Source organism: Rattus rattus, chromosome 2, assembly GCF_011064425.1.
Source record: "Rattus rattus isolate New Zealand chromosome 2, Rrattus_CSIRO_v1, whole genome shotgun sequence".
NCBI classification, from domain to species: Eukaryota; Metazoa; Chordata; class Mammalia; order Rodentia; family Muridae; genus Rattus; species Rattus rattus.
The window spans coordinates 216448933-216461780 of record NC_046155.1 but is presented as its reverse complement, the minus strand read 5'-3'; the positions used below and the strand labels follow the sequence as shown (position 1 = coordinate 216461780).

The window sequence follows — 12848 nt, the reverse complement described above, 5'->3', positions numbered from 1 at the left end:
TTACAGATGGTTGGGAGCCACCATGTGGTTGCTGGGAATTGAACTCAGGACCTCTAGAAGAGCAGTCAGTGCTCTTAACCACTGAGCCATCTCTCCAGCCCTCCTATATGTTTTCTGCTCCAACATGCACGTAACCTGTCCCAGTGTGAGCGTTCCCCACCTGGAAGCCACATTTGTTACAGTTGATGAACTTGGGCTAGCATTGTCACAGTCACCGAGAGTCCAGTCACATAGGCCCACTCTTAGAACTATACGATCTGGGGTTGGGGATTTAGCTCAGTGGTAGAGCGCTTGCCTAGCAAGCACAAGGCCCTGGGTTGGTCCCCAGCTCCGAAAAAAAAAAAAAAGGAAAAAAAAAAAAAAAAAAAAAAAAAAAAAGAACTATACGATCTTTGGGTCTGGGTGAACGTAATGATGTCTCCCCACCATTAGACATCACAGAGAATATATTCATGGCCCTGAAAAGAATCCTCTATACTCTAGCTATAGAAATTGATTTTTGAGTTCAGCTCTCTGGCCGCTTCGATGCACGGCTGGGTTTGGAAATCATTGACCTAAACTACTCTCGCTCTACGGGCAGTGAGACACAAAAGTCATAGTGTCGGTGAGCCAAGGTTTGAGACACGAGTGAGGAGTGTCTTTCTGGTCCAAGACAAACCTCTGAAGTACCTGGACAGTTTATTCAGTAGTCAAAGCTTTTAAGCAGAGCTCTTGTGCCTGGCTTGTATGTGGAGATGTCACTAGTCAGGTCTGTCTGTAGAGAGACACGTGTGCATGGGTTAGGCATGTGTGCTGTTAAGTTTTGTGCCTGCATCTTAAAGGTAGGACACAGAAACCTAAAAGGATCAATATGAGATATTTTACCACCTCACCAATGTTTAAGTAATGGGAATCCTTCAAAACCGTGGAATTCCCTCTCTGGTCAAAGAATGCCTTGTCTGGTTCGCAGGTGTGGGCATAGCATCTTTACTACCTGTAAGTTCCTAAGTGTGTCTGGACCTAGATTGTAGCTTCTGGACACCATTCTCTGACAGGGGGAGTTTGGGCTCCTGCTGAAGCGGTTGGTTTCAGGCCTGAGGTAGGAGAGATATAAGGAGGACTGGAGACATCTTGTGGTGATAAAAAGCAGGAAGGGCTCTGAGAAGCGTGGGGGTGGGGGTGGGGAGTGTCACTACAAGGATACCGGATCCAACTTGAAGAAATTCCCATGAGTCCATGCTACCGAAATTTAAACAGCAAAATGAAACGAAGCGGAAATAGTATTGGGTTATAGGTCTCTGCCGGTCACTCTTCTATCACCATAGAAAATTCCTCAGATAATCAGTCTATAAGAGAGACGGTTCATTTTTGGCCGCAATTGGGCTTTAGGCTTGTGGGGACATGTCCTAGTGAGAGTGTTTGGCAGGGCTAAGCCTCTTAGCTCGTGGCTGGGAAGCAAGAACCAGGTTCTACAACCCACAGTGACATATGCCCCATAATGACCCCAGCACCTTCCAGTGGCGCTGTACTAAGAACTGAGCCCTTTCCCCCTCTGGGGGAAACTTAAGACCCAAACTATAGCAAGCCTGACAGGATGGATTACCCAAATAATCGAATAAGTAAATACAGGGCAGAGTCAGCCCGTAGCTACAACAGAGTTCTATTAGCCAAATGTGGAGGGAGTGCGGGAAATAGAAGAGTCACCACCACACAACCATGGGCGACCTGATCATGGCAAGCAAGAACTGCTAAAATTAGTAGATAAGGCAGGATAGGGAATGGTTTCCAAGTCTCTCCTTACAAGGTGTTTACTAACTGCAAAGGGAAAATAGTAACTCTGATGGGACAGGGGGGTATGGGGGGGAGGGCTGGATATTTCCTCAGCCAAGGAAGTATCAGCGATAATAAGACCCACACATCGTGCACCTCTTGCTATGATGGGCGCACAAAGGGCACAGCATCATGTCTATGATAAATTAAAAAAAAATGCAGTCTATTTAATGATGACATTTTATCAAGTATAAAGGGCATGGTATACAATATCTGAGCAGCTCTCCTTAAAGTTCTTTGGAGGCTAAGGCAGGAAGATTATGGGTTCAAGGCCAACCTGGGCTACAGAGACCCTACCTGAAAAAGACTAAGCCTATTTGGGGGGTTAGGGAACAAAGGTCATGAGAGCACGGGAATAGTAGTCACAGACTGGGAGAGACCAGAAGAGCCAGTCCCTCACTGTAGTGAGAGAACATTATCAGAAAAGAGATAGATTTAACAGTCACTGAGTCAGGGTATGCTGTCAAGTGGGTCTGTCATCCCAGCCTGTGGGAGGATGAGGCAGGATGGTGGGGGCCACGGAGATCCTGTTCTTAGAAATAAAAGGGGGGGAGGGGGAAGAAAGAGAGAGGGAGAGGGGAGTTAGTTGTCAATATTGATTTCCTGGTTTGGACAGCAGTTCTGAAGTCACACAAGACGTTAAGCGTAGGGCGAGCTTCTGGTAGGTACAAGGGAACACCCTCTGTGTTATATAATTTCTCTGCTACTGTAAATAGCATTTGTTTCGAAATAAAAGTTCAAGAAGTGTTTGGTCTCCCTGTTCCAATCTGATGGCACAGAACAGAGTGCAGTGGGAGTGCGTCCCTGGGGAGTTCTGTTCTCTGGCTGTCCTGAAGATCACTGGGAACATTGAGTATTCCTTGTTGCCTCTCCAGTGTGGTGGTGACCAGGCACAGAAATGCCGAGCATAGAAGCCATGGGACGCTAAAAATAAAAATAAATGAAAATTTAAATAAATAAATAAAAAGATAATACAGGCCCACTTTTTTTAAAAAAGATTTTATTTATTTATTATATATGAGTACACTGTAGCTGTCTTCAGACACACCAGAAGAGAGCATTAGACCCCATTACAGATGGTTGTGAGCCACCATGTGGTTGCTGGGAATTGAACTCAGGACCTCTGGAAGAGCAGTCAGTGCTCTTAACCGCTGAGCCATCTCTCCAGCCCCAGGCTCACTTCTTGCGCTGAGAATGATCTTTAGAGCCCTGTAGGTGCTCTTCCCGCCCGGAGGACCAATCTGAACAAACGCACAGAAACTCGCCTTCCCTTGAAAGAGCAGCTTGGGCGGATCCCATGGGGGCTGATACCACCTAACGCATGGAGGCAAACAGTCAGCTGGTTGCGTTTATTAATACCGTGTTTTGCCGCGTAGAGTTGAGGCCACATTTCAGCCTCGCGTCGGAGAGCGACACGGCGGATCCGGAAGACTTGGATGTCGACGATGAACACGAGGAATCGCCTTCGAATCAAACCTCGCGGAGGCCTCAGCCTGTCGTGGAGGATGCCGTGGCTACCTCAGGGGTGAGCACGCTCAGCTCCACCGTATCCCATGATTCCCAGAATGCACACCGCTCGCTGAATGTGCAGCTTGGGAGGATGAAGATGGAAACTAACAGGTAACGGGAGGGTGCGGGCTCGTTTCTTTTCTTCTCCTTCCTGTAACAGTGAATAATCCGGGTCTACTTTAAAGAGTCCAACCCATGGGGCTGGGTGTGGTGATGTGTGCCTTTTAACCCTAGCACTGGAGAGGCAGAGGCAGGTAGATCTCAAGGCCACCCTGGCCCACAGAGTGAATTCCGGGCCACAGAGGAACCTTGTATATAAAAACAAACAAAATTCTGACCCACAGACCACACAGGATGGTTCTCTCACCCCTGCGCAGAAAGCTAACTGCTTTTCTGTGTCAAATACCAGAGGGTGACTTGAGCCTTTCGAGCACTTATCTGCTGCTTTACCCTGGGTACCCTGGGATTTACAGAATAACTGAGTTGTGACCTCATGGGGGCCCTCTTGGAAACAGACTCAGGCAGTCCGGTCCTTCTGGGAGACAGAGATCGACCACGACTTGGGATATCTAGTTCCTTTAAGAAAAAACCCCTAGGGGGCTGGAGAGATGGCTCAGTGGTTAAGAGCACTGACTGCTCTTCCAGAGGTCCTGAGTTCAACTCCCAGCAACCACATGGTGGCTCCCAACCATCTGTAATGGGAACCCAGACCCTCTTTATGAGTGGATGAAAAAAAAAACAATGTAATCAAAAAAAAAAAAAAAAAAAAAAAAAAAAAAGCTATCACAGATGCCAAAACAAAGTTAGTTAGTTATGTATTTAAAAAAGAAAAAAAAAAGAAAAAGAAAAAGCCCCTGTATTCAAAGGGACAGGACTAAACTTCGCACTCAGGAACTTGAAGGTTCCTGGCCACATTTGTGATTGCGTCGTGACGTATTGTGTTTGTCGCTGAGAATTTGGTGCCCTGGAACCTATCTGATCCAGTTACCCAATGAGCAGTGAATGTCTCCTGGTCTTCACAGTTGGTGGTACAGTTCAAAGTCTGAGTACTTGTGATTTACAGCTTCCTGCACCGGTCCCTGTTGACATGTGGGAAACTGGCTTTATGGCTCTGAGTCTGCAATGAAAACTTTTTAGAGAATCAATAAAAGACGTTCAAATATTTAGAGACCTTAGTTGAAGATATAGCTGTCCGCCATGGTGACAAAGGTGACATATTTCTTACTGTAAGTTTACGGTTTTAAAAGTTAAACTTCACCTGCTTATCGCTGGTGATTTTCGTGGGGGAGATGTTTTTCGAATATGGTGGCGGTGACTCTGATAATCCACACGCTGACCTTGTCCCCTGACACACAGCTCTGCCTTGTGCCTCTTCTGACCCTTCATTGTAGCTGCCACAGACTGGATCGCTTTGCTTCACCCGGCCACTCAGTCCTGATTTTGGAGCCCCTGCTCTGGTTTCTGGAGGGGGAAGCCTCCTGAATTACTGTGTTGCTCCAATCGTACCTACCATGGTTTCTGGTCAGAATAGTTCTGCAGGAACACTACCAAAGAGCTGTTATGTCTGTCTGCTGGTCTGTCCATCAAAGCTCTGCCTGCCCTCCTGGGCTTGTGGGTAGGACCTACATTTCTAAACATCTCAGAAGTGCGTGTAGTTCTCCCTCCTCTCCTCTGCCTGTTTGCTTTGCCTTGAGCTCACCGTCCAGCACAGTCTTCTGTCTGCCATGTTTATGACATCTGCAGTTTCCCGGAACCCCAGTTCCCAGCTGTTTTCTTCATCTGGTCACAGGTCTTCTCTCAGGTCCTCTTGGCTCAACCTGAAGTCTTGCTTTCCAAAATCTATCCATTTCTATAGAGGGATCTGCCATGTTTTTTGTATTACCCTCTGACACAGCTACCTTTTTGTCATAATCTACACATTTGTGTTTTCTCTGCACGCTCTCAGTTGAATCTGTGAACTCTAAGGACCACTGGTCTCCTCTTTCCTTTTTAGGTTTTTCTAAATTCCCCTAACCATCAGAAATGTAAGGTGAGATTCAACATTTTCTTTACAAATGATCGGAAGAAGGGCAGACAGTTTACTAACAGCACTGAGCGCATACGCAGGGATTGATAATGTCTATCTTAGACCTTTTGAACATTCAGTTGGATATTATTATTTCTTAAGATTTAAATTTTTTTTCAGTCCTTTTATACAAGGTCTCATGTGGTCCGTGCTGGTCTTGAACTAGGTATGTGGGTAAGGATACCCTTGAACTCCTGATCTTCCTGCCCCTACTTCCCAAGTACAGAGACGATAGGCTACTACCTGGACTTATCTCCAGTTGAATGTTGTTATGGGAGGGTAGCTCAATGACAGGGTGCTTGCCTAGCAGATACAAGACGCGAGTGTACATGCCTGCCTCTGTGTGTGTGTGTGTGTGTGTGTGTGTGTGTGTGTGTGTGTGTGTGTGTGTGTGTGTGTGTGGAGATGTGGGTGTATTTTAGGAAAGGGGGCAACTCCTGGTGTTAAAAATCTTAAGCTTAGGGGCTGAAGAGATGGCTTGCTATGCAAGCATGAGTTCAGTCCCCAGCAGCCACATAAAAGCTGGACACAGTGTCACCTGTCTGTAATCCCAGCACTGGAGAAGACCCTTGGGGTTTGGTGCCCAGCCAATCAATTTGCATCTGTGAGCTCCCAGTTCAGTGAGAGATCTGACACAAAAGATAAAACATAGCAAGTAAGAAAGCCATATGCCATCCTTTCCTAGCGCTCTGTAAATCCGCAGGGTAGACAAAGATACATTCCAGATCAAAATCACCCAATAAAAATCCATTCAGAGCTCGCTTCTTCCCATACTGGGACACCACACCTGCTGGGGTTGATACAAAGTCTCTCTTTGGCCCTTTGCTTTCAGCCCCCGTTGTTTAACCCATCTAACCATGCACAGGATTTTCTCTGCAGGGCTCTTTGCTTACCTATCTTCTTTAGCCCTCCTCTCTCTCTTATTGTGCCTCACTTTTGTCCCACCTCTACACTCACTTCTGCTGTGACCCATCTCCTTCACGAGGGCCTCATCTTTAGGTCCTGCATGGAGGAGGTCTTGGAGTGCAAGCTAGGGGCCTCTACTTATATATGTTGTCTCATGGAATTTGTACAGTAATCCTTCCTAGGAGTTTCCCATTTCATTTTAACAAACAAGAAAACTGAAGCCCGGAGGCACTGGGCAGTGTCTAAGATGAACACAGGAAGTGTGTGGCAGTCTACAGGTGCAGGCTTATCTCGCAGTTACAGCATGCTGTCTGCTCAGCATGTCAACGGAAGGAAACCAGCATTTGGCTGTGCACAGTCCCGAAGTAAATCTATCAGTGGTCATAAAATGAAACAGAGCTGGCTTGCCAAGAGCTGCAGGCTACTTAATAGTTGGTCTTGAAGGCCTTGTAAAGGCCTTAATAATTATGTATTTTATTTTTTGAGATTTGCTTAGTGTGTATGAGTGTTTTGGTCACATGTATACCCATGCACCTCATGTGTGCCTGGTGCCCTCAGAGGTCAGAAGAGGGTATTAGATTTCCTGGAACTGGAGTTAGGGGTGGTTGTGGACTGCCGTGTAGGTGTTGGGAATCAAACCAGGGTCCTCTGCAAGAATAACATTGTGCTCCTCAACGCTCGGCCGTCTTTCCAACCCCAATGATTATATACGTTATAATTACATGCAGAACTGTGAATCAGGATTTCCCAGGTAGTGCCAGGACACCAGCTCCTGTAAGCTGTGTAGTGATTCCTCACAGAAACAGGCTGGACAGTGTGAGCTGGCCACTGGTTGGTTCTTAGTTGCTAGTGGGCTTTCCACGGGCAGAAGTCATGTTAGAACCTCAGAATTTATCTTCGCGTCTTGGGAGCACACCAGACCCACCTTAAGAACTGAATGTACCAGAAATGGGGCTGTGCTTTTAAATGCTTGTTAGCCTAACCCAGCCTAAGAAGGGAGAAAGAAGATAGCAGTAATGGCTACAATTGTAACAATAACCATTAACTTTTATTGAGCCAGATATAAGAGGTAGCCTCGCCTAAGTTATTCCTCAAATTTCCACAGATCCGAGACTTGTCTACAGAGAGCTCATGACACATGCACTCCCTGACTTCAGACCAGAGCCACTGGTACCCACGACTGACTCTTTTATTTCTAGAAAATCCCTGTGCTTGCTGTAGCTTGGGAAAGAAGGCCGAGCTTAGAAAAGCACTGTTACCTCCTGCTTTCTTATCCCGTCAACCAACCAGAGTCTCTCTCGCAGATTACTTGAAGAGTTGGTTCGGAAAGAGAAAGAGTTGCAGGCACTCCTTCATCAAGCCATTGAAGAAAAGGACCAAGAAATTAAGCACCTGAGGCTTAAGTCCCAACCCATAGGTAAGCAGCAGAGGATTTCAGAGTTGTCCCGTTTAGGCACGCCTGCTCAACCAGGCTGCCACAGAAGGCTGGGAAGGCTAGCAGGCAGCTGCCCCTCCCTCACCAGCCGGAAGTCCTTTTTAAAGATCTCCTTCTTAACTTCAGTAACTGCTCATCTTCTATGAGCACAACAGAAATGCATGCTCGTGGCTACTCTTTCAGAGATAATGCATTATTGAGGTAAACAAGATTCTCCCCTCTTTTAGTCCTTGTCAAGATTTCACAATGCTGGCAGCATCTGTGGATCAAGCCTTTAATCCCAGCACTTGGGAGGCAGAGGCAGGTAGATCTCTGAGTTGGAGGTCAGCCATAGCTGCCCAGAGAAACCCTGTCTGTGGGGAAAAAAAAAAAAAAAACAAAAACAGACAGAAGATTTCACAGTGAGAGCGCAAGAATCAAACAATGCTACTCTGTGTCAGCATATTCTGGCTCTCCTCCTTTCAGACCTGGAGTGGCATCAATAAGATAAGCTTACAGTAAGAAAAGGCCATCGCTTGAAACAGGGAAGGAATAAGCATTAGGAGAACTCACAGCTGAATCTCATTGGCTAATTATTAGGATGTTGTAGCTGCCCTTCCTTGTTTACTATTTGGCCCTTCTGTATTATTACAAATAGTCAAGAAAGAGACTGTAATTGTATTGTACTCTGCTAACTATTTCTCTTGGCTGCAGGAAAACCACAAGGCATGATCGGTGCACACAGAGTTTTAAGAAATTATACGAAAGTACAAAGTACATTTTATTACAGTGTGACTTCTGACTTCCCATTTACTGGTAGAGTTCGCTTGTCTGAGTTTTATTTATATTGTCATGTAGCCAGCTAACCTGTTCTTTTTTATTAGTTAGTCTCTGACAGCATTTAAAATGAGCACAAAATTCCCATGGATCCTGAGGGTTCTACATTGCTTCTGTGAAACTAAAGATTCTCCCCACGTTTGGTTCTAGATACCCCTGGGTTTCCCGTGTGCCACCTGAACGCTCCTGGTACATCCATTGAAGAGTCTGAACTTACTGGCTGGCTGAGGGAAAATGGAGCTGACGAAGACACTATAAGTCGGGTAAAGAGGCGCTATCTGTGGGACCTGTGGTATTTCAGTTCTCTATGTACTGGCACCTTAGGCATGGGAGACATGCTTCTCAGCGAGTCAGAGCTAGTCCCACCCTACAGAGGCTCATACGTTACAAGAGACAGATGAATTCCCCTGATTTAAAAAAAAACAAAATAACAGTCTTACATTAGCAAATTCTGACATGGAGTTTGCAGGGCTCTGTGTGTGTGTCTGTGTATGTCTGTGTGTGTGTGTGTGTGCACACGGGTCTGTGTGTGTATGGTGTTCTTGTCTATGTGTGGTGTGTATGTGCATGTGTGTGGTGTGTGTGAGCACATGTGTCTGGTGTGTGTGTCGTATATCTGCATACGTGTGTGTGGTACATATATGCGCGTATGTGGTTGTGTGTGTCTGTCAGTGTGTGTGCTATGCTTGTCTGTGGTGTGTATGTGCATGTGCGTGGAGTATGGTATATGTGGTGTATGTGGAGATGTGTGTGGATGCATGCATGTGTGCATGTGTAAGGTTCTCCCAGAGGGCAATGAGTGACTCTAAGGTAGAACGTACTATAAAGTTGGCCAACTGTATACACTGGGACAGGACAGACCAGGAAAGGAAGTTGTTCTCCATGGGGTGGGGGATGCACAAAGGCAAGGAAGTGGATACCGCACAGTTGTCCATGGCCTCTAAGGATTCTGTTGTTTACAGAAGGGAAGTTAAGAAGAGCAGGGAATGAACAGGAGTACAAGGAAAATGGCCCCCTCTGCTGCTACTCCTTAACCTTTTAATTCTTTTGCAGTGTTATTAGCTCTGCTAGGCAGTGGCTACTCATTGCTACTTGACAAAAGTAGATGTGGCTGGGGAATTTATGTCAGAAATACTCACTATACAAACCACATTGTGTCTATTACAGCAAATTCCTCTCTCACCACCATACTCTTACAGTTAGCATGTAGAGCATGTGAGGTAACATCACATGTATAACGTGTGTGTGTGTGTGTGTGTGTGTGTGTGTGTGTGTGTGTGTGTGTGTACTATTTGAGAGTCTGAGAGAGATCTCTGCAGTCAAGAGTGTGTACTGTTCTTATAGAATACTGGCATTTGGTTCCCAATACCCACATGTGGTGGCTCAAACCACCTATCACTCTAGCCCCAGAGGATCCAGTGCCCTCTCCTGGAGCCCAGACATGCCTGTACTCTAGCACATACCCATGTGCAAACGCACATCCTTACACAGTTAGAAATAAAAACTCCCTTTTTTAAGTTGTTGTATTTCCATTTGCAAGAAAAGACAACCTCTTAATAATACCATACTGTCTTCAGATTTATGCATATACATTTAAATAACCAAAATAAACTTTTATTTTTGCAATATATGGACAACATAAAATCTAGGGTCTCCTTAGAGATATACATTTAACAATTTACTGATACCTAAGTCAAAGTAACTCTCTCACTAAGGGAAAACCATACACCCGACCAAGTTCTCCAAAATATTTATCCTCTCAGGCTCAAATCACAATCAAGGGAGACTAAACAGTGACCCGCTAAGTCATCTTCCCTTTCAGCTGCTATAATTAAAAGCTCCATTTCCACCCAGAACTGGCTTTGCAGGGAATTACAGGGAGGTCTGTGTTGCCAGCTAAGGAAAGTAAGTTTAGAGACTATGTACAGGCAATAATGTCCCAAGAATACTGTCTGACTGCTTGGTAACAAAGAGCTATGGAGAACGAGACTTGTTCGATGCGAGCCGTGAGTGGCGCGCGTGCATAACAACAAGCAGGATTAAGCCTGCGTGCATCACCTCTAATCTGTGAGCCACGGGAATCACATCGACGTGTGTCTTTCTGAGGCTGAAATCAGAAGGCTTTTCCTCTGCTAATTCCAGAGGGTTGTTGTTTTTTAATAATGGCTTTCCTTTTGGGTTCATTCTTGATTATTAGCAACGCTTGCCCTGTGGGCACATTTTATTTCTTCCTTCACGGTACATACAGCATCTCACCGTGTGCATGCTTCCCTCTCTCGGCAGTTTCTGGCTGAGGATTACACGCTGGTGGATGTCCTTTACTACGTCACGCGTGACGACTTGAAGTGCCTCCGACTAAGGTATTGCCTTCTTCCTCTTACGTTTGGTTACCACGAGGGAAAGACCCTTGGTTTACAACAGGAAGTCTGGGTCCTTGCCCTGGGGGTCTCTAACCAGCACTGCCGGCTCAGCAAGGGCTGGGTCTGGTTCTCAACCCTCACACTAAGCTAAATTAGTTGGGCGAGGCTATTTGGGGAAACTCTTAATAACCAGTATTTCTGTTGAGTATGGGACAGTCAATGGGAAGGGATTTCTTAAATCAGACTGCAGACCGAAGTCACGCAGATCCCATTCAGGCTTCCGTGAAGAGCTTTAAGGTAGCCTGTGGTCCTCTGGTAAAATAGTGGGTGTGGTTACTTACTTACCAGCTGGAATGATTTGTATCATCTGGTACAATTTCTTGTCAGTTTTCTCTCCTGGTCCAGGTAGATCCGTAACTTAGCAACCACCTCTAAAAAGACACTTTTCTGGGTGGTGGTGGCACATGCTGTTAACCGCAGCACTCGGGAGGCAGAGGCAGGCAAATCTCCATGAGTTGTAGGCCAGCCTGGTCTCCAGAGCGAGTTCTAGGACAGCCAGAGCTTCACAGGAAAACCCTGTCTTGAAAAAAACTATACACACACACACACACACACACACACACACACACGTATATATGTATATATGTTTATGTATGTATGTATATATGATCACATTGGGAAAATGCTCAAAATGTAAAATGATGTATACACACATTTGTATGTATATGTGTGTATGTATGTATGTATGTATGATCACATTTGAAAAATGCTCAAAATGTAAAATGGTGTTTTGTCCTCGACACTTTCCGTGGTGGAAAGGAAAGGACTGAAGAAGGGTGGTGGGAAATACTATGCACACGGAACACATGAAGCCTGTTAAACCTGGGGTCTTCCCGCTCACCAAAGGAGCTGAATGAGAAGTCCTTTTTCCCTCTCATTTCCAAGTGAAAGCTTTCTTCAGCTTGTTCTTCTGTCTTTAAACAGGGGAGGGATGCTGTGCACGCTGTGGAAGGCCATCATTGACTTTCGGAACAAAGGGGCCTGACTGCCGCCAGGGTGACCTTGACTGGAGATTCTGAACACTGATAAAGAACTGCTCTCCTTGTGGGAGGAGGAGTCGAGGGGAGGCGAGGAAGAAGCTGCACTTTAAATCCAGTATTTGTTTACTCAAAAAAGAAAGAAAGAGATAAGACACACTGAAATCTCCTACCTTCCATTTCTACAAAATTCCTACGGACTTTTCGGAACAATCCTTATTAGAGCTGTAATGTCGGGGCTTGTTTTAGCCTACACATTTTGACGGAGAGGTTTTTCAGTCAGCAGCTATCCATTTCAACCCGGTGTTTACCACGGAAAAGACAGAACGTTTCGTGTGACTGCGTACCACTGGAACAAAACCAAAATGTGACCACGGCTTTTTAGGGTTCTCAGTGTGTAGTGCCCGAGTGTCTGAGCAGAAAGGCATCATTTCAGTCATTGTATAAAGTTGTTGTTTTTTTTTTTTTTAAGTGGGCAGAATCTAAGAGTAATGGTTTCTACTCTGTACTAATTGTCATATTGACTGTATTTTGTAACTTGTTTCTGGCCTAGGGTGTGTTTGTTGGAGGGGTTTATGTACTACTGAACGGTACCACTAGCACATGCCTGGATTGTAGTGATGTTAGCTTGTTCTAAAGCTATCTGTTGTGTCATATTTACAGAAAAGTAAAAAGATTGCTGGAATGCTACTTTGACAGAGTCCAGAGAATTCTTAATTTGTGCTGATGCACTAAATGACTGGGTTAAATTTTGTTTTTTTGTTTTGTTTTGTTTTTTCTTTTGCTTTCATCTATGACATCGAATAGAATGTGTTTCTATTCAGGCAATGAAAGGACAGCTGGGATCCAGATTGTCCCTTGGGGACAGCAGGGCGGGGGGCGGGGGGCGCAAGAGAGCCGTGAATATTTTA

The 12848-nt window shown here is 45.4% G+C and overlaps 1 protein-coding gene across 1 annotated transcript in view; it reads left to right on the top strand.

The window, feature by feature from the left end:
- Map3k5 (mitogen-activated protein kinase kinase kinase 5) overlaps positions 1-12627 on the top strand; it is a 201429-nt gene extending 188802 nt beyond the window's left edge. The window contains exons 26-30 of the mRNA XM_032894935.1: positions 3186-3429; positions 7594-7706; positions 8691-8803; positions 10824-10900; positions 11885-12627. Of these exons, the coding sequence (XP_032750826.1) occupies positions 3186-3429; positions 7594-7706; positions 8691-8803; positions 10824-10900; positions 11885-11945 (608 nt within the window). The 3' untranslated portion in view covers positions 11946-12627. The remainder of the gene's footprint in view (positions 1-3185; positions 3430-7593; positions 7707-8690; positions 8804-10823; positions 10901-11884) is intronic.
- Positions 12628-12848: the final 221 nt, after the last annotated feature.